Consider the following 22600-nt stretch of genomic DNA (forward strand, 5'->3'; position numbering starts at 1 on the left):
TGGATGACGGCATCGGCCGGAGTACACAGCGGGGAATGTGGACAAGGTAAGTAATGCGCTGTGTAATCCCGAGTGTGGCTCGGGGTTACCGCTTTTAGTAATGAAAGTTAACCCAGAACCACACTCGGGATTAACGCCAGGGAGGTTAAAAATGGGCTGCAGGAAATAGGAACCATTACATATGAACTAATGGAGAACCACTATAGACAAACATTTTGAATGGACATTTGCAAGAATCTGAATCTCTGCTCTTAAACTGTTATGTTACCAGGGACTTCTACCTCTCAGGATTCACTTGAATTCAATGTCATCGCAGAAATGTCTACTAGCTGTGTGGGTCAGGGCTTATTCACACCAAGAGCAGAGTAGATGCAGAGCAGAGCAGTTACAGAACGCATCAAAAATGCATCCAATGTAATACAATGGTATTTTGGGCCCTAGTTCACACCAGAGCGTTCAGTTCCAGAGCATGTAGGAAAACTGCAGCATGCCCTATTATTTTCTGCTCTGGAACGCACCAAAATGCATGCAAACACGTAAAAAATGCATGCAAACGCCCTGGAACGCACTGAAAGCCCATTTTAGGCTAAAAAAAAACACAGCCTGGAACGCCGCAAAAACGCGCCATAACACACTGCAGTGCATGTGGAAAACTCATGCAGATCTTGTCCACATTTGGTGTGAACAAGCCCTAAGCCTGGGTTCACACCTGGGCGTTCGTAATATGCGTGTTTTTAGCGCGTTTTTTTTGTCCACGAAACGCGAGTTTGATGCGCGTTTACGAAATCTCTATTTAGAAGTCCAATGGATACACGCTGAAATCTGCCCCAAAGAAGCTCAAGTACTATTTTGCGCGTAGGATGTTTTTCAGCGCGACAAAACACGCTGAAATACACCCAGGTGGGAACCATGCCCGTAACAATTAATAGGATTTCACTTCTTGAGCGTTTTTCATCGATTCGATCAGCGCTGAAAAACGCCCAGGTGTGAACCCAGCCTAAAAGATTCCTATGAAGCCTGACCTATCTGCTGCTTGAGCTCAGAGCTACATTGTCCACACTACTGGTGAATTGGTAACATTCTTTCATGTATTCATGGCAGTAGCTTGTTAAATGATGCATTTATAAGTATCTGTTATCATCACTGATCAGTGACAGGAGACCAGTTGGCCTTACAGCCTGACATTTCTGCTCTGACAGGGAGAAAATGCAAGGGAATAATAAAAGAAATAACAAATCTCAAAGAGGTACAGCTACACTATTTTAATTTTAATTCAAGTGTAGAGATCCAGAGATCCAGAAGAAAGAGATTTTTTAAAGAGCTCCTGCACACGGGCACTCACCCCCATAAAGGGAGCTCCAGGTGCAGTGTAAAGCTTAAAAGTCGATCGCTGTTGTTGGTGAGTATACACTGGCAATACGTAAACCTGCGCATGTGCACGAATATAAAAACATCAGACATAAAATGTACGGTGCAGGGGGCAAGCGCCTGTGTGCAAGAGCCCTTCATGCTAACTTGCTGTGTAAGAGCTTTTGTACTTTGGAAAATTTTTTGTTTCATCATTACGATTGTTGATTTGAACGATATAGTTACATTATAAGTCTATATAGTCAGTACAGAAATGAAAATATACAGTATATAAGGTCTATTACATCTAGATGTGCTAAGCCTCTCCAGCAGGAACCTTTCCATGGAAATAGAATTTTAATCTGGCAGCTATACCACATTTTTTCTGTTGCATTTCCTGGATCCGATTTGTAGGTGGATTCCAATGGTGTTATGCAGGAAATTCCATCAGGGCAGAGGAGAGAGTAAATTAAATTTCTAGGCTAGACTTTATGTGAAATATATATATGGAATAATATTTATTACAGGAGGCAGGTGCATGTAAGCAAAAAACCTAATAGCAATTCTGGCAGATTCAACTATCAATGGGTACTATATTCTTAAAGTGACACTAAACTTAGAAGTTAAATCTTGAAAAAGGATTCAAGTACCTTAACAATTAACAAAAATGTATATGTATTGTAGGGATGCACCGATACCAATACCAATATCGGTATTGGTGCCGATACCGAGTTTATGGGCGAGTACGAGTACTCCCCCAAATGCTCTCGCTGCCTATCCCGTTACCGGAACTTCCGGTGTCAGGAAGCCAGGCGGCAAGTCATTACATGCTGCCCGGCTTCCTGATTGCCTGGGAAGCCCGCTCCATGCTCCCTCATCACTAGTGATGAGGGAGCATGGAGCGGGCTTCCCCGCCAATCAGGAAGCTGGGCGGAATGTAATGACTCACCGCCCAGCTTCCTGATTGGTCAGGAAGCTGGCCAATCAAGAAGCCGGGCGGCGAGTCATTACCTGCACCCCGGCTTCCAGATTGGCCAGAAAGCCGGCTCCATGCTCTCTTGTCACCTAGTGATGAGGGAGCATGGAGACACCTTACCGGCTATTTGGGAAGCCGGGTGGCGAGTCATTACATGCCGCCGCCCGGCTTCCTTAATGGGACTTCCGGTATTAGGGCAGGTGCATTTTTTTTAATCATGCGTTGATGCTGTAAAGGATCCATTCAAAGTGAGCTGCCTTATAACAACGCACACATGAAACACATGCTTACGTGTGAATGGGTCCACTGGCCTAATGCATGTTCATATGATAATAGTGATTCCTTTCAAGGTTTAAAACATGTTCTGCTTTTTCCTCTATGAACCATAGTCATCTGATCTCTATGATGGTAACATTCTTATGTCTTTAAGTATGTATACAAAGAGAGTGATGCTTGCCATACATCTATACTTTCTCTCTTTTTTTACAGACAGACTATCATGTGCTAAAATGTGATCATTAAAAAGAATGTTATCAAGGCAAGCATCTGTGCACACAAAGAGGCTTTTTCAATAAACAGCAAAACAGTACTGACTGCAAACTTCTGAAACCTATAGAAATCAATTCGAATTTGATGTATTTACTTGAGAGCAGTGTGAGATTCTGACTGACTCCTCTAGGTATGGCACTTTGGTAAGATATAAAAAAATCGGGGTGAATGGGTAAATCCCTTGTCAGGTTATTACCACTGTCAGAATTCCCTTTACTTCTCATTCTGCTGACTGATGCCACCTAATACAGGAAGTGAAGGAAAATATTCATCACAGGGAAAACAGCAAGAAAAACACCATTAACTGTTCCCACCTGTGACAGACGTAAACGAAAGTTCTAATTTTCTGTCCTAGACAGCAATAAAAATCTGACAGAAATATTCTTCCACGTTAAAGAGGAACTTCAGGAATTACCAAAATTAACCCTTACAGTTGGGCTACCCCCCGCACTGCAAGGGTAAACTTCTCATTTTGGTATAGGAGCTGGATTATAGATGATATACTTACTGGATCCTCGATCCTGCCTGGCTGCTAGCCTCTTTTCGTCTGTGCCTCATCGGTCTAAGCCCCGCTGATGTCATCATGTCTAATGAAGGTCCATTCACCTGCATTAGATGTGAGGATGCTGAGGAACATACTACAGCCAAAGTAGAGGGGGAGAGAGCTGAGCCGTGACTAACACAGGACCAAGCATCAGGTCCTGTGTTTGGCCCTAGACCAAAATGAGCAGTTGAGCAGTTAACCCTTGCATGTGCCAGGGTAGCCCTACTGCAAAGGTTACATTTGTTAAAGGAGAACTATGAGATGAGTGATTTCCACTAACCTCATAGTTCTAGCCGACCTGTGACAATGAGACTGTCACAGGTCGGCTCAGTAGATCGGGAGGTGAGCGAACACATACCGGCGTTCGCTCACCTCTCGATCCTGTCACGGCTCTCTGCCGTGACAGGGGAGGGGCTGGATTCCCCCCTCCCCGCTCCGATCCGCCAGCCCTGACTGGCGGAACGGACGGGGGAGGGGGCGGGTACAGCTGGCTCTGCCTCTAGATAGGCAGAGCCAGCTGTCAGTCACGCAGCTGGGCGGATCCCGGCACAATTGTCGGGATCCGCTTCAGCTGCGGCGTCTCAGTATACCGCGAGCTGTACATCCCTGTTTTAATGTATGATTTGAGAGATATATAAGCTTAGGGTAACGGGAGGACGCTAGTTTGTGTCCTCCCGTTACCCTAAGGAGAACTATGGGGAAAAACACTGACCCCATAGTTCTCCTTTAATAGCTGAAGTTCCCCTTTCAAGTGACCCTATGGCAGCAGTAGAGGCAGCAGTAAGTTTTGAACACACAAGAGACCTATAGCATACATGTAGTGGGACAGGCAGCGGTGTCCCTAGACTTTTCACAGCCTGAGGCAGGGGGGCTTCTCTTGCACTTAGCAACCTGGGGTGCTCTGGCCAGAATGGGGAAGGGAGGTGCATGACCTAATGAGATGCTGCCTCATAGGGACAGCCCTGGGGAGAGGTGAGTGTTAAAAGACTTCTTTTCCAGGCCTAATTTTTTGCTCATTTTTGTGTGAAGATGACAGGGGGTATTTAAGACCAATAATGTCCTACAACACCTGCATGTATAGATATTGTTTATGTCAACTAAAGTTGATTCCTAGGAGCAGCTATGAAATATAGTCATGTATAATGCATATTCATATGCCTTTGTGTATACTTCCATAGACCCTTGTCCCACTGTTACTTTACATTGATACACTGATACATTGGCCTTTGAGCAAAATCACATCACTTTAAATAAGGTGCCCATGTTTTCTCTGCGCAAGAAAAATGTTACAGTTCCCATTCCTATAATACACAAGAGGGGGGGATTTATCAAAACTGGAGTAGACAAAATCTGGAGCAGTTGCCCATAGTAACCAATCAGCTTATCTTTTTAGTTTGTTCAGTTAAGCTTTAAAAATGATAGAGAGAAGCGGATTGGTTGCCATGCACAACTGCTCCAGATTTTGTCTGCTCCAGTTTTGATAAATTCCTCCCAAGATGCCTACAATTATATGACATGCATCAAAAAGGGCCGGGAGCAGCAAGAAGGTGACATCTCTGTGTTTGACTTCCTGGGCCTGCACACTTGCTATGGCCGTTTTGAAGAATTCTCCTCTATCTGCTGGATTTTTTTTTTACCAAGTACCGTACGTGGTACAAGTACAGATACTTTTCAACCTGCTAGACTAGAGAAAAACCCAAAAGTGTCGTAAAAAAACTAACCCCCCCCCTCCCCCCTCCTCTAACAGCTTTCTCCTGTCTTAACTGACAAACTGTCATGTTGATCAGAGTCCAAATACTCGCAGATACAATTACTGATACCTTTTTCATTACCTCATGTGACAGTTTTTCTAAAACAGTACAGACTAATGATTTCAGGACAGTGGTGGAGCGCCAGGGCCCAGTCGCAGCTCCAACCGCTGTGACCCTGGTAGTTCTTGTGAAAATGCCAAGTATTGGCACTGGTATTTACTTTTTTTATATTATGGGGAGTGCAACAGCAGGTCCTGGAAAACTCAGGTGGTTGGTAGCAACAAATTTGGGAATTTTGGCAGGGAGATCTCGCCAGTGGAGTATCCAAGACAAATAAGAAATCAGTAGCTGTCTCAACCCACCAAGATTCCCCCTAATACTAAAATATCACTTTTGGTTGAATGACTCTTTAAACTAAACCTGTGTCTCTCAATGTAAACAGTTATATGTTTAAGAACACACTCACTACAAACATAACAAATCTCATTTTTGGAAGTCATTTATTTTAAGCATAGTCCGATCACATTTTTAAGCCATCTGGCTTCAGTAGCTTTAGAGGGGTTAAAAGTGCATAGTTAAAAAGTTCAAAATGTTCTCAATGTGTACTGTACAAAAGCATGCAATCTGCAGGTAATTTCATTAAATTGAGAACAAAAATAACTGACAGTGTTAAGGGTCTCCTGTTGACAGTCTTATGTTACGTTATTGCATCAGTTAAAAATAAAACGTTTCACAGAAAGTTTAAGTATAGTTTCCTTCTCTTCTGGTTGCAGTCTTTTTTTATGGGTTCATAAATGTCCATGGAAAGCTGAGACATCATAAAGAGCAATGGTTTATCTAGCACAAACTGATATTCTACAATATCCGTTGTTAACATAAGAGGCGGTGGGCACTTGAAATCAAACATTAATATCTCAGATATTGAAAGCGTAGGAGTCCTATTCACAGTTCACAGTCAGAATATTGGAGAAATATCCCCTCTTGCATCTCCTGATGAGATAAAAGTGCTTTATTGATTTTTCATCTTTCATGTTTTGAGTTTGCCTCGTTGCGTTCCACAGTGACTCCATTAGCTTTTGAAGCCAACTCCTTTTTGCTGCAGTCTTTCTCCATGTAAAATTCCGCTAGTATAGGGCAGTTCTCTGAAGCCACGCCACCCCATGACCAGTTGTCTGGAATCCAAGGGTTTGTGAGGCCCTCTCTCACCACCAATGAGTAACCTGTTTGGAGAGAAATTTAGTGAGATATAGAAAGAAAGAAATGTGTCCAAAGTTTAAAATAACTCTTTATTGATAACTTTGGAAGGCAGGTGACAATCCCAGTTGATGTATTTTGGCCGCAGGTGAGACTAAGGATGTTACAGCCGAAACACATCCACTGGTATTGTACCAGTGTACAGTACATAAAGCCTATGTACACATTCAGAATGGTAACACATTCAATGATTATAAATATAGTACTGCTGCCTTTACCTGCCTAAATCCTGCCTAAAGTAATGACTGTCAAATGTATTTTCTTTGGTGTTTAAATATGAACATTGCAAAAAAAGCTGCTGGCAGACTGCTCGACAGAACATTTCTTGAGTAATTGTAAATAGACCTTGTCTAAAAATGTATCGATGTTAATAGGTACCATTGAAATGTTTGGCTTTGCAGTAGAAAGTGGCATGGAGGTAGCATGCATCATTGTTTCTAAGCTGCTCATATGCTTAACATTACAAACATTATTGATTGCCCCATTCACACAAAACAGCATAGACGGGGGAATCTCTCCTGCTGGGCTATTGTATTCTGACAACAGCAGGCATGCCGCTGTCACAATACCCTAACAGTGACTGCAGTCATCTTTCGGCCAAGACTTTTCGCCCTGGCTCCTTTGACAAAAGTCGATTGGAAAAAAAAAAAATGGAGGGATGCCAACAGGGCCACACACAGGACTCTGACAAAATTCAAGCAGTGTATGGCAAGCTGAAGGGAGCATACTAATTATAGAACTGGCAGAACCACACTGGGAAACTATTATCTACTTTATGCAAAACATAATTGTTCATGAACAGTCCACTTACAGACAGCTGAGTATTTAGAATGTATATGTAAAATAACCATAAACTGTCTACTGGGTACATAACATCAAAATACAGCATTGGCCTACCTCTAAACAAACTAACCCCCTTCAGTGCATCATGCATGCTGCTGTTAGACTCATCCACCTCGCCAACCAGTGACCGCCACCTCTCTCTGCCAATCTCTCCATTGGCTTCCAATAGCTCCGTGCATAAAATTCAAAATACTAACAACAACATACAAAGCCATCCACAACTCTGCCCCCAGCTACATCACCAAACTCATCTCAAAATATAATCCTATCTGTCCTCTCCGCTCCTCCCAAGACCTCCTGCTCTTCAGCTCCCTCATCACCTCCTCCCATGCTCACCTCCAGGACTTTTCCAAAGCCTCTCTCATTCTCTGGAACACCATACCACATCTGTCTACCTTTAGGTGATCCCTGATAAGTCCTCACTTCAGGAAAGCCTATTCCACCTCTTCTTAAACACTGTACATCTGCTCCTTCAATCAGCTCATCCCTCAAAGTTATTACCTTCTGTATCACTTGACCCTCCTCGTAGATTGTAAGCTCTGTAGCAGGTCATCATGTAGAGAGCAAGGAGAGGTCCTGTCCGGGGTTTATGTGTCACCCAGATTCCTCTCTTACACCTTCCGGAACCTTTAGTAAGCCCCAGGTTTTACACTTTGCCTCCGTGGCAATTTAATGCAGGTGAGGCAAACAGACACTGCTCTGGAGCCTGGGGAGCAGACAGTCTGAATCTGCTGGAGCACACGGTTGGCCATGGTGTTTTGCTGAAGCCTAACAAACAATAGGTTTGTACAGGTTGGTAGTCAGGACTATCGTATCTTTAGTCAGTGCCGGGACATGGCTAGGATTTTGTTTTTGAAGTGTTTACTTTATTTGAGCACTGTACAGCACTGTATATAGCCTGTGTGTTGCACCAATAAATGCACCACTGTTTGAAGACAGGTCACTCCTTTCGTATGGTATTGTAATTGTACTATCTTCCCATATGTTGTAAAGAGCTGTGCAAACTGTTGGTGCTATATAGATCCTGTAGAATAATATTAAATGATTTCTGCTCATGAGCAGTTGTCTCTTATGTCAGTCACTTTCCATTTTAAATTGAAGTCTTGGAATTCCAGCCACAAGGTCTTTATTTTGGACAGAGTGAAGAATGTAAAGACCTTTTGTCAGAGGTTTATAGCTGTCTGTGTGCTAGGAAGTCACCAGGACCAGTAGTAAAAGGAAATACCCAGCAATAAGAATGTGATTTTACATCTCCCTAACATTCTCTACACAGGAACAGAAATGCAAGAGACACGAACAATTATGGGAATTTTACAAAGGTAGATGAAAATAGGATACTTTGTGTTATTTTAGCACCTATGCTCAGCTCCCCAGAGAATTAGGAACAAATATCCCTCTCCTGACTGCGGGGTATTTTCATGCTTGGCACATATACAGGTACGGCACATCGTACACAAGGGTCTAACCTGTGAACACTTTCTTCAGGCTCTTGCTGATCCAGATATTGTCCAGGGACTTATTCCCCTGAGGAGTCTTTGTGCTGATATTTGTAAATGTGTTTGCTGGAAGCAAGTTGTGAAACTTTTCTTTTCTCAAAGAATCAAAGTTACTGCTGTCTGAGGGTTGGCTGAATCCTCCCAAAATGATCACATCCTTTTCCCCTGAAATGTAGACAATACATAAAAAATTTAGAAAAACATCACATTTAATAGGCTCAATTAATAAAGCAGCATGCAGGTAATACATAAAATGCAGCAATCTATAGCAGTTTACTCAGTCACATCATGAAAAATTATTTCTGATTGAATGCTATGAGTTATCATTATTGCTGTTTACAATGCAGATATTAAAATAAAATCAGGGGAACATCAAATCAGAATCTGAAGCAGCTGTGTTTGGCAACCAATCAGCTTCACTCTTTCATTTTCAAAGCTTAACTGAACAAACTGAAGAGAGAAGCTGATTGGTTGTCACGGGCAAATGCTCTAGATTCTGTCTGCTCCCATTTTAATAAATGCTCCCCAATGCATTTGTGTTGCTTTATAAAAGTACTAAATATACTTTATTTAAAGTTTATCTGGCCCAGTGTGAGAGAGGGAGGGCCAGCACTTGGCGCTAATCAGGTTGGGCTGTGGTAACATGTGCTGATAAGGAACATGATGACAGGAGGAAACAACAAAATTGTGATGACAAGACTTCATTGTCCAATCAGCAAGTTGGGGGTTGTTCCTGACCAAGTTGTGCTGCTGCAATGAAGATTGAACACTACTGTGCTATATGACATTGATGGGAACTGCAGATTACAAAACTGGCAGCAGAGGATTGCAATCCCTTTGGTTGTTAAAACAGTTCCTACATAATGTATGTACTTCAAATGTGTACTTAGTTTGATGCCTGGAGTATAGCTTTAAATAGAACCAGGGTTTATTGTAGAAAAAAGCAATGATGAGCATTAGTACATGGCAGATGGTAGGATTTCACTTTTAGCAAATGAATGTGAATAAGTCATAATTTATATTCTAACAGTATATCTATATAAAACTGCTGGTTTCTAATAGGCTGTTGCTTGTCACATATAACTTCTCTTTGCAGAAAATGAGTTTGTAATTAGGTTCACTTAGTGGGACATTTCCAAAAAAAATAAACAATGATTGACAGATTTACTGCTGTAGCCCACAGCAGCACAAGACTTCCTGTGGCCAAATAATTGAACTACGGTTTGGTTACACACTATTGTGCTACTTTGTACTGTTAGGCCCCATTCACACACGAATCGGCCTGCACGTACAGCTCCGTGCGGGGCCGTACCATGCAGCTCCCGGGAAGGACAGGTGCTGCGTGTGATTAGTACGCAGCCCCTGTCCTTCTCTGGGGCTATGCGGCTGTACGCCCCCCTACGCTCACCTCAATTGCAGGTCCGTAGGGGTGCGGGTGAGCGTATTCATACGCCGCCGGAATGGATCCTGTATGCGTCCCGGCCAGAAAACCCGCACCCCTACGGACCGGCAATTGAGGTGAGCGTAGGGGGGCGTACAGCCGCATAGCCCCAGAGAAGGACAGGGGCTGCGTACTAATCACACGCAGCACCTGTCCTTCCCCCCGGGAGCTGCCCGATACGGCTGTGCACGGAGCTGTACGTGCATAACGATTCGTGTGTGAATGTGGCCTTACTGACCATTGCATTCCTGCAGCTCAGCACTAGGGGGCAATATTGGTTCTGTCAAGAGAACTTCTTAAAACGTTTCTCTGAGAAGCTAGTCACACAACTGTACAGCAAATATTATTTCCCAGAATTGAACAATGTATTGCAGTGATATCACAAGAAAGCTGTGTCCTCTGCATGCTTCCTGTGTTATCTCAAAGAGTTTGTTCAATCCTTCACTTGGAATACAGAAAGATTAGCCCTCATGCTGTAGAGATTGAAATCAGTTTTAATCAGAGGCAAAGAACAGCTGATATGATACTTACAAACGACTTTAAAATTCAGGCGTTTAGAATAAAATGGGAATATGAAAATCACAGAGTTGTAATTCAAACCACGTTAGTGCTGCACCAGAGCCTTCTAACTGTAGATCTTCCATGGGTCGACGCGTTTCTGGAGCCACGCCCCTTTCGTCAGAACCACGTCATCACGCACGCACATGGTGACATCACGCGCATGTGGTCTCCGCTCCGGGTGACACCCAGCCTCGGGACGCCCCTGATTACTGTGCGTTTCTGCTCGCAGCTTCTCACTTAGATTGGCTGTATTTTTGAAAGCTATGGACAGGTATGCACTGTAAATATGAAATTAATGGTAAAAGCCGCGCTGTGTGAATGAGACCGCAAAGTGTCAGATATAGTAGATACTGACCTTAGAGTAATGTGATACAATGTGTAAAAAGTGCAAAACAAAAAAGAAACGCATGTATATAACATGCACCTTAGTGTAAATGTAATTGCTACAAAATATCCATAATGAAAAATCAAATGCACTAAATATTAACTGTGAATCAATGTGATGCAATGTGCAAAGAATACCGACAAGAAAAACGCATGTGTGTAACTTGCACTCCAGTGAAAATAATAAATGGTTAAAAAATGTCCATGATCCTGGATCTTCAATAGTCCATTAAGTAAATAGAAGATAAAACATTGGATGTAGAATAGACTTAGTCTCCTGTGACCATCAACAGAGAAATCTTCTGGAATGCACCTCACCTTTAGCAGAGACTTACCAGGGTCTGTATGCGCTGTTCCTCTAATTCAAACCAGGTAGAGGAAGCACCTGATGCCGAATACCTCCCAGTGATTACCTCCTCTCAGGTACAGACTCTCTTGCAGTCTCAGGAATTGGAAGCAGACAGTTCATCCGAATGGCCCATGCATCAGATAAAATAAAAAGTGGAGACTCGTAATGCAGATGGTTTTAAAAGGATACTAGACTTTATTTAAAAAAAAAGGAATACTACTCACATATCATAGATAAAATTGAGGTATTTTGTAAGCAGCCACAGACACTGTGTGCAAATCGCTCAGCTTCTCTACTCCACCCTACGTACGTTACGTCAAAGGGCGTGACTTCATCAGGGGTGTCTTAACCCCTTAAGGGGTGACGTAACGTATGCAGGGTGGAGTAGAGGAGCTGAGCGATTTGCACACAGTGTCTGTGGCTGCTTACCAAATACCTCAATTTTATTTATGATATGTGAGTAGTATTCCCTTTTTTTTTTAATAAAGTCTAGTATCCTTTTAAAACCATCTGCACTACGAGTTTCCACTTTTTATTTTATCTGATGCATGGGCCATTCGGATGAACTGTCTGCTTCCAATTCCTGAGACTGCAAGAGAGTCTGTACCTGGGAGGAGGTAATCACTGGGAGGTATTCAGCTGCTTAACTTGACTAGAGTAGTGGCGCGAGGTTTCACATCATTCATGCACTGTAAATAGTTACTTTCCTGTAGTTCTGATATTAGCACTTTTAAATCACCATACAATGGTTTGTGGCTTTTTACACGTACGGTGTGGACAGAAAAGCACTAGTGATCTCATATCTCAAGATATGTTACCGAATCTGATTTCAGATTACTATGGCTACTGGGAATCAAGAAATGAAATGAAATATCTTATTTATGCAGTCAGTTCACCTTTTAAAGGAGAACTATGAGGTGAGTGCTTTTCACTCACCTCATAGTTCTAGCCGACCTGTGACAATGAGACTGTCACAGGTCGGCTCAGTAGATCGGGAGGTGAGCGAACACATACTGGCGTTAGCTCACCTCTCGATCCTGTCATGGCAGAGGCTGGATTCCCACCTCCCCGCTCCGATCCGCCAGCGCTGACTGGTGGAACGGACGGGGGAGGGTGCAGCTAGCTCTGCCTACGCTGTGCGGATCCCCGCACAATTGTCGGGATCCGCTTCAGCTGCGGCGTCTCAGTGTACCGCGAGCAGCAGCTCGCGGTATACTGCGGCGTCTCAGTATACCGCGAGCTACGGCTCGCGGTATACTGAGCCTAAGGTGACGGGAGGACGCTAGTTTGTGTCCTCCCGTTACCCTAAGGAGAACTATGGGGAAAAGCCTTAACCCCATAGTTCTCCTTTTTAAGTATGAGTTAAAAAATTACATACATACACACTTGCTCGTTTGCTCATTTTTATGCTCATTTTTAAGCTGCTTTGTAAGTGATCAACAGAAAGCTTTTGGAAAAAGTCAATATAATAACGTTCTCCCTGCCAGGACACATTCTTGGAATACAATGCGAGGCAGGCTGGATCATGTAGAGGTAGAATGGTCATTGCTGCCTTACATACCTTTCAGGGTCTCCTGCAGCGTTTGTCCAAAGGTAGACGGTTTGTGGCTGTCACTCTGCTGCTTTCCAGCTTCATTTGGGGGAGGGCGCAGGTGAATATTTACCAAGGTCACATCATTTGTTCCAACCTTAACGGCAAATTTCAAAGGTTAGTGAAGGAAAGGTACACAATCAAATATGACTGGACACATTGCACGAGAAATGTACTCAAATAATGGCTCTCAGATTCTCAGCAACAGATTTAGTGCAACTTCATACTTGTACTGCTTTCTGCAGTTTAAAAAGGAACAGTGACAATCAGGCTAATGCAATCATCTCAATACTGAGCCTAAAGCGGGACTCTAGGCAGATAGAAACGATACAAATAAATGCAGCCTTGTATTAATACATCTCTAATTGTATTTTTTTAATTGTAAGTAGTTTTAAGTGCCTGAGTTTGACCTGGCACCAATGGCATCACAAGATGGGTGCGGGGGAGGAGAACTATGGGGAAAAGCCCCAACCCCATAGTTCTCCTTTTTAAAGTGACAACAAACTCAGGAGATGGATCTCACAAATGCAATTCAAGTACTCTGACTTGCAACAATAATGTAGCTTATTTGTGTATCACTCAGCTGTAGATCCTCAAATCATCTCTGAATTCATGCTGACGCTGTCCTTTCTTCTGGAGGGTGGCTACTTTTGTTCCCCATAGTCCTTGTGTATGTTGTAAAGCCACCGCTCCATACTCACTCTTGTGATAGACTACCATCTCAATACAAATTAGTAAACTAAATGTGAGATTGTAGTCATTCACTGGAGTGAGCTTGGAGTGATGGCTACTTTAAAACAAACACGGGGACCACAGGGACCAAAAGTAGCTACCCTCCAGAAGGAAGGACAGTGCAAGCATGAATTCAGAGATGATTTGAGGATCTACAGCCGAGTGATACACAAATAAGATGCATTTTTGGTAATAGCTAAGGAACCTGAATGCATTATTAAGATTTAACTCTTGAGTTTAGTGTCACTTTTAAACTTTGCAGTGTTGCCACTGCAGGAATCACTTCTTGATTTGTTTACCATACTGCATGCTGAGGTTTCTCCACCTGGCACCTACATCACTACAGGTCATAGAGGCTGGGCTGGATGAAACACAGCATGTGGCAGGGAAGAAGGTGTTTGACACACTCGGAAGTGTCTGATACCTGTAGATCTGCAACACAGCAGAGTATGAAAACACAAACCAACAGAACAATAAGTACTGTATACATCTTTTTCTTTTACAGGCTGAACCTAGTTTACTGTGCAGCACATAGTGACAGGGCCCCTTTAAGTGAATCTGTATGCGCAAAGCTCAGGTTCATTCTAATTGGCAATTCACAGTAATCTCACCAGTAGAAACAAATGCAGTACCAGAAAGCATTACTGATTTAATAGGTCAGAGGGCTTACTTTTTGAGGTTGACAAGTGGTGTACAGTACGAAGCAGTATTTTCACACATGCATTATGCCAGCTCCCTCCATAACCAAGATCAAAAGATTACACGTCTTACAAATAACATCAGCTCACTCTGCAGCGCAGCTATAAATAACATTGTGGCACACACACACACACACTATACACATAGATACTCCTACTACTGTGATCATGTAAATATAACCGTCGTGATGGGGCAGCGGCAGAGGCAGCCTAGCGGTCGGGATGGGGCAGAGGCAGAGGAGGCCAGTCCAGATGCAGCATTAGCTCTAGTTTATGGGTGTACGGGGCCAATGCAGGATGCATTCATCCGATGCCAGCCGTCTGAGCCTTACACTAGGGCCCCACAACAATGACTGGGCCCGGGGCAGCTGCCCCTTTATCGACACTTACCTCGAACAGATTTCCGCGTGGTCGGGATAGTGCGACTGTTCAGGCGACGATCGCGCGACCTTCACTGGCGGGCTGCATGCAAAAAGAGACAAATCGCACGACATCCACGGAAAAAAGCGTCCTGCACAAGCGACGCGCGACAGCGACAGGCGACATGGAGCTATAAACTAGAACAGCTCCATTGAAAATCTTTGGACGAACGACTTCTCGCGATATCGCGTGGCAAATATGCGCGTTATCGCGGAAGAAATCGCATGATTAAACGCTCAGTGTGAATGGGCACGTAGAGATGGAAGAGCGTGAGGGTTTGAGAGTAGTTCGGCAAAAGAAAACCGGGCAGGGCTGACACCACTCACCACAAAAATGCTGTTTTTTGTCAACCCACAGCAGGAAATAGGAGCTGAGTGCATTTCTAGCAGATTACAGGTATTTTTTGTACTTGCAGGGTCTTTCAAGTAATAAACATGAGGAGTCGTGAAAACAGAGAGGACCTTTATATATGAAGGCCCAGTAGGAGTCCAGCTCCTATATTGTTGGTAATAAATGTCCAGTTTCCAAGGTACACTCTTCACAATAAAGATGCCTTCTGTGATGTACAATAGCTCTGTTCCATGATCTACATACTGATCTAGTAATACGTACTGTAAGATTGGGGAGAAGATTAAAGAAGAACAATGGTACTGAATAGCTTTTTGAAAACATCTGAGGCATGAATGATAGGAAATGTTAAGAAGTTGCTCCGTACTGACTTTTTTTTTACTTTGATTGGATTTTTAAAAAAAAATCATTATTTTGAGCAAGCTTCCTGTTGTGAAACAATTACATCCTGTCGATGACTGGTTGATAAGAAAGCAGTTATAACCATTTCTTTGTTTTCACGGCAAAACTGCTGCATTTGTAAGTAAAATAAACTTGAAGAAAGAAATGAGGGGAAAGCTTGTCAAGAGGAAGAAGGGACTGCAAAACATGGCAGAGGTTCTCATCCTTCAGGGCCCATTCACACCACATCCAGATTATCTCCAGACCAGCCAAGATTGTTTCCGGACCCAAAGTGCACCCTCATATATCCCCATGCTATTCTGGCCTCTGTTCACACCAGTGCAGTCCGTTCCAGACCAGACAAGAAAAATACTGTCTCATTTTGCCTGGTCTGGAATGCACTGTAACTGCGGGCAGGTTCACACTATTTTCCGGACCAAATCTGGAACGCTGTGCTTTTTTTTAGCTTAACATGTGCCTTTAGGTGCGGTCCAGTGCATTGCAGTGCATTCCAGACCAGACAAAATAAAACATGCAGTATTTTAATGGTCTGGTCTGGGCCGGACTGCCCTGGTGTGAATGGAGGCCAGAAATAGCATAGGGATACATTAGGATGCATTTGGGGTCTGGAAACAATCTGGTCTGGTCTGGAGATGACCTGGTTGTGGTGTGAACAAACCTAAACCGAAAAAGGTTTTGTATTTGTATGAGCAGTAGTGGGGCAACCACCATAACTCCCAACTTTCTAAATGAGAAAGAGGGACACCTTCTAGCACAAAGTATGTAGGCAAAGGACACAGCCCTGCCAAACCGTCTATTATGCAGATCATGAAAAATGAATATGCAGAAAATAATTGCTTATGTGCTTTTTTTTACCACTTTTTTTTACTTTATGTTGGCTTTTTAAGATAAAACAAATGCAATTATTTTGAGGTTGGATGAAAAAAATACAATAGGCAGGCTCATGCAGTGGCATCAGACTACAGTGCACATTCAGGATCATTCATAATTAATTCTGGTTCATTCATACAAAGGGGGTCATCTTGGCCATAGGTAAGAACTAACACTTTAGCTCAATACATAACAAGATGGAGGCTATGCTGCATCTATATGCTGCAAGACTATAATGAGAATGTGACTAAGGGAATCCCTGCACGGAGCTGTGACTGATAGTCACCGCTCTCGGCGGGGAGAGGATCGGGAAATCAGCTTCTTTGTCACAGGACGGCTTGAATTATGGACATGACTGTTTTTCACTGAGCCCATAATTCTCCTTTAAAGCAGATCTCCAGCAAGGGTAGCACAGCTTTCCACGATTCCCTGGCCCCATTTTAGGTTAAGATGCTGCTTGCTACCAGATATTTTATGAAAAATATCACTGTACTCCCTGCTGATATGTATGCTTATCTGATGTTTGTTACAACAAAGTCCATTCAAAATTAAAAGAACAAATGTTTTCCTTTTAACTACTGTTTAAAGCCCAACTCCAGGTACAAAAGAACTCATCAATATTACAGCAGTTATACATTCTATTGGCAGAAACAAAACATCATGCTGGCTTTATTCTACAACTGTCAAATCATTTATATGTGGACAGAACAATAGGTCCCACCATACTTTCTTGCTTAGGTGTAAGCACTGCAAGTCTCATAGATTGTAATACTACACTTTGCATTTCCACCTACCTCTCCTCCTGGCCATTTACAAAATGTAACCTGGGCTGTGTGTTTTGTGAATGACCAGGAGGAGAGGGAGGTGGAGATGGACTGTATTGCTGAGGGCTGCAGTCTACATGTAAAAGAACCCATTTCACCGCTGTAGAAAAAGAAGCATGCAAAAGTGCATTTATTTTAACAGGTAATGTCTTTTTTTTTGGAAGAGGTAGAAGTCTGTAGAAGAGGTTTGAAATTAAGCTTACAAATGTTGATGAGGTTTGCTGAAATATTGATTTCTAAGCATTTGAAGTGAGAAGGTGACCATTAGAGGAGAGATTCTACTGGATTCTGTGTGGTTTATGGAAGGATCAATATACCTTAGATTTGTTAAACCTTATTTTATAATTGGAAAGAAGGTTGAATTTTTAATCTCCGACAGCAGGTTATGGAGTGTTTTTTCTGGGTGTGAGAGAAAAAAGAGTAGGTCAATAGTGTAGACCACAGCCTTTTGATGAGCTGAGCATGTGCTAAGGGCTGTGTATATTTAAAGAATTGCGAAAGGTACACAGAATGGGTTCCACAGTAAAGACTAATATAAGCAGGGATATTGGGCAGCACTGTCTGGCGCCATATCAAAGAAGAGGATTCTGGAGTAAATGGTTTCAATCCAGGTTCGCATGGGCTTTAGGCTTACATGGGATAGCATCTCATGTATAAATTTCCAGTTAACTCCTTCAAAACCTTTTCCGGCTTCTGTTGATAAAAGCAGGAATAATTGCAACAAAAGTGGTGATCATTTACCTTAAAATGTGCAATGTAGGGCTGTAAATACATGTGCTTGCCATTGCCATTGGTCTGAGGGCTTTCTTGCAAGCTGACATTCTTCAGTTCAATGCCAGCTGTTGTGTCCCACAGATATCCAGAGCATGAGATTTTCTGCAACATAGAAAACAATTTTATTTGAAGTGGGGCAGAAGCATTCTAACGTAAGATTTTACAGGATGGTTAGGATATGATAGACTTAGTAAACCCTGGGCTGGAAGAAATATAAATTGCAATCTAAGTTGACAATCCTAAAAATAAATAAATAACTACCAATATTATAATTGTCTAAATCAGTAAAGGGTAGGTCCTCTCCACCATTGCCTAAATGCCCCCACCGAATGGCCAAACTCTAGCCCTATTGCTATAAAACATAAACATTCTTCCAAACCTGTGACCTACCTGTTTCAGAATATTGTGTGCCCAGTGGTAAAAATGTTTGTATATCATCAGTAGTAAAGATAGCAGTAGTAATCCCATAATAAACATACAAACTATTGTGTGTGCAAACGTTCTGATCAGCAAAGGACAAAGTATAAAGGAAATAACTAGTAGCCCAAAGCCCTAAGCCATGATAGAACTAGGTTTGTACAAACCATATCCACATGTTTTACATGTATACTAAATCTCATAACCTCCATTGAATTCTATTGATTACAACACAATGGCATCTCTATAAAACAAGTAAAGTAAATGAAAATAATTACAATGCCAATGACTCCATAAATATGAACACATAAAAGTCCATCAAGACAAGACTCCAAGTCAACCCACAAGGTTGTCATTGCTATATGAGGACAGTTGCATTTCTTTTCTTACATACCTCCCTTTAGCTATAATTCCTAGCAGTTATCCAGTTAAAGTACTTCAAGTACTTTGAGCTAAGTGTCTTTGGACATGCATATACGAATGATCACAAAGTACCCTGTAAACTATTAAAAGAAACGATGCCAGAGCCAAATGCTGAAACAATACACTTGTTTGATCAATATGATTCCATTAAACTGGTATTAATGACAGGCAAACATCCTGCCATATCTGCAAACTCATCAACAATGCACAAATTGCTTCTTGTCTCATAAATGATGGCTGCCGAAAATAGCAGTACTAGGATCTGTCTTCCTATGCAGGTTTTATTCAGTACATTAGCAAGTAAAAGCTTTTGTATTTGATCATTTCATTGGCTCTAATTCCCATACTGCAGTGCTTATTAAGGTAGAAACTGGCCAGACCTAAAGAGAACCTGCCAGGGAGCTTCTGCTCCTGACTTGTTTTTTTTATTTTGAATGTACAAGGTCATCCTTAGCCTTGCTTTACTGCATAGTGTGTCACTGACCTGACCTCAAACAAGCATGTAGCCATGGATTTTTTGGGACACCAGACCTACATGCCTTTTCTAGGATATTGACATGGTAAGTAAATGTGCAAGGATGAGGACGAAAGTGTCAGAGATTCCACCGTAAAATCCAATCAGCCATACCAATGCGCATAATATTATCCTAACAAATTCCTTTTACTATCCTGCAATTACAGAAATTACAGAAATCATACAGCATTGAAACGCACTGAACCTGAATACTGAGCTTATGTCTAACAAGAGGTTTTAACACAGTTTTAGTGATATACAGTGCTGTAGGAACTGAGGTCACAGCACTGTTCTAGGAAAACCCACCTAATTTCTAAGCCACGAGGATGGCTTTGTGCATGCCTGCTCCTTTCATTTGGTAGCCAACTGTCTCCCCCTCTTCAGAGTTGTATAAGCAATTGCTTGGGAGATTCTGCACTTGCTTGCCATGTACTGGCACATAAGCACCTGGTTTTACAGAGGGGAGAAGAGTGCAGAGAGCCAGCCCCTAGCACTAAAGGGCACCAGTCACAGTGCCCCAGCAGAAGTGATAATATTCAGACAGTAAATACTTCAGTACTTAGTGGTATAGTGACCCAGAGGAGGCCTTGCTAGGATGGTGCCAATACCTGGTAATATCTAAACTTTAGTTGGCAGAACACTCTGCTGGGATGCATACTCCAGACTAATATGAAGAGCTGTAATGTGTCACTTACTTTATGCCCATAACTGTGGAACCTCATTCACACAGAGCCAAGGTAAGACACGTAGCTATTTCACAGGTATGCAATTCTTATATCAATATCACCTAGATGATGGTATTGGCTTTATACTAGTATAGGTCTGGGATTCCAAACAAATAACAAGGCACTATTATGGATCACGTAGAAGGGAAGTCTAGGGAATGCATGAGATCCCAAAACTTCATGGTCTGCTTAGCACAGCCCAAACATAGCTGTGCTGTTTCGTGCATAATTTACAAGGAGGTGTCCAGACGGAGCACCTGTTGTGTTCATGTCTACTGCTGAGCTTAAAGAAAACAAAGAAAACATATGAGAAAACATAAACATAGTGTAAGAATAACTAACTTCAGCAGAATGGACCTTGATGTTAAAGGAGAACTATGGGGTCAGTGTTTTTCCCCATAGTTCTCCTTGGAGTAACGGGAGGACACAAACTAGCGTCCTCCCGTTACCCTAAGCTCAGTATACCGCGAGCTACAGCTCGCGGTATACTGAGACGCCGCACCTGGAGCAGATCCCGACTTAGATGACGGGATCCGCCCAGCTGCGTGAGTGACAGCTGGCTCTGCCTATCTAGAGGCAGAGCCAGCTGTACCCGCCCCCTCCCCCGTCCGTTCCGCCAGTCAGCGCTGGCAGATCGGAGCGGGGAGAGGGGAATCCAGCCCCTCCCCCTGTCACGGCAGAGAGCCGTGACAGGATCGAGAGGTGAGGGAACCCGGTATGTGTTCCCTCACCTCCCGATCTACTGAGCCGACCTGTGACAGTCTCATTGTCACAGGTCGGCTTAGAACTATGAAATGAGTGGAAATCACTCATGTCATAGTTCTCCTTTAAGGGCCAAGGCTTAAGACCAATAAAGCTAAACTCCAGGCAGACATACCAATGAATGCTAATATGTATACCATTTTTCTTAAATGTATAAATGTATTTTTAAATACAACTACTGCAAGTACCTATTTTTTTTTAAACTTTATATCAGCCTCATGTAATCCCGTGTAAATTAGATTTCAGACTGGGAGAGGGAGTGGCAACACTGGGGGCCAATTAGGTATGCTGCGTGCACATTAGCCAACAACGAACATGCCATCAAGAGGTGACCTATCTGCATTGCAAATCTGCAGTACAGAAAAGTAAGGCCACCAATGTGTTAATATCCGGACTAGATGACCAGAAACACAAATCTTTCCACAAAGAAACATCTACCATATATGTAATGCAGCTCATTATTTAATCGCTGGTATGGTGTTCAAACATATTTCGTGTAAACTGCCTGTGTATGGAGTGCAGTGTTCACCACTAGCTCATTCCTGGCATGAATGAAGCTTGGTGCTGGGTTGATTTAACTTTAGCACACTTTTACAGAAGTTACGTCATCAGGGGCGGGCCAGTGGCAGAGCCCAAATATGCTACACCCAGAATAAGACCATTAGAAGGTGTTAACGACTTTGACGGAGTGGCAAAGGGCAGCACATTTGTCACTCTGTTGGTGGAAGGCACATTAGCAGAGAATTATGCTGTTATAAGAAAGTATGCTGCTCATACTTGCACAATATGGCAAGAGCCCATCCACCCCCAAAGTGGTAACATTCAGCGTTTATTCATAAATTACATGGGAGCTAAATGTTCAGAGATATCACATATCTAATTCTGTATGAGGTTGGCCTACAAATATATCAGGAACAATGTCCTGTTGAGACTTACAGCAGATTGTTGTGTGGAAATTCGAGGTTTGCCTCAAATTAAATAGAACTTTGAAAGGAACAGCAGGAAAACTTTGGTTTGCCAAAAAATAATGAGAATAGCACGGTGAGATGACTGCCAAAACAAATTAAGACAAACTCTCATTTAGAAACTGATTTCCTCCGATAAAACTTGTCCCTTTGACCAGCAATATGAATACAATGCAATGTCACATACCTCGTTAGGGCCGGATGATGGCTTTTCAGAAACAACGCACTTCCACGATCCTCTGACTCCTTTCCACTTGCGTATGTTAGGCAAAGATGGCTGGTTTAACTCTGTGCAGAACTGAAAAGGCAGAGAAAGGGGTGGTTATGCTTTCATGTAGGTTCATTACTTTACTAGAATAAAAGAGACATGTCTACATGTTAAAGCTTAACTCATGCTAAAACCTTTTTTTTTTTTTTGGTTTTAGATAGAATAATCCTGTAAATTTTTCATATCTGTCACCCCATTGGAAAGATGTCACGCCCATTCCTGTCAAAATGGCACCCTGTGACAGCGCTGAAAAGAAATGAGGGGAGACAGTAATAATAACCCCTGACTGGTGTTCCAATCCTTTCTACATTTCACTGAAAAAATGTGCTGTTTTGGGGGTCTGTATCCCCACTAGAGAGAGTTCCCATCACC

At 42.6% G+C, this 22600-nt stretch overlaps 1 protein-coding gene across 3 annotated transcripts in view; it reads right to left on the reverse strand.

Moving 5' to 3' along the window:
* Positions 1-5658: 5658 nt before the first annotated feature.
* The window catches only part of EEPD1 (endonuclease/exonuclease/phosphatase family domain containing 1), a 121580-nt gene continuing 104638 nt past the window's right edge, over positions 5659-22600 (reverse strand). For all 3 annotated transcript variants that reach the window (XM_018562959.1, XM_018562957.1, XM_018562956.1), the window contains 5 exons: positions 22148-22258; positions 18122-18256; positions 13057-13183; positions 8731-8925; positions 5659-6387 (listed from right to left, as the gene is read on the reverse strand). In XM_018562959.1, the coding sequence (XP_018418461.1) occupies positions 6188-6387; positions 8731-8925; positions 13057-13183; positions 18122-18256; positions 22148-22258 (768 nt within the window). In that variant the 3' untranslated portion in view covers positions 5659-6187. The remainder of the gene's footprint in view (positions 6388-8730; positions 8926-13056; positions 13184-18121; positions 18257-22147; positions 22259-22600) is intronic.

This window comes from Nanorana parkeri, unplaced genomic scaffold (genome assembly GCF_000935625.1).
Source record: "Nanorana parkeri isolate BGI_ZX_2015 unplaced genomic scaffold, ASM93562v1 scaffold616, whole genome shotgun sequence".
Lineage (NCBI taxonomy): Eukaryota > Metazoa > Chordata > Amphibia > Anura > Dicroglossidae > Nanorana > Nanorana parkeri.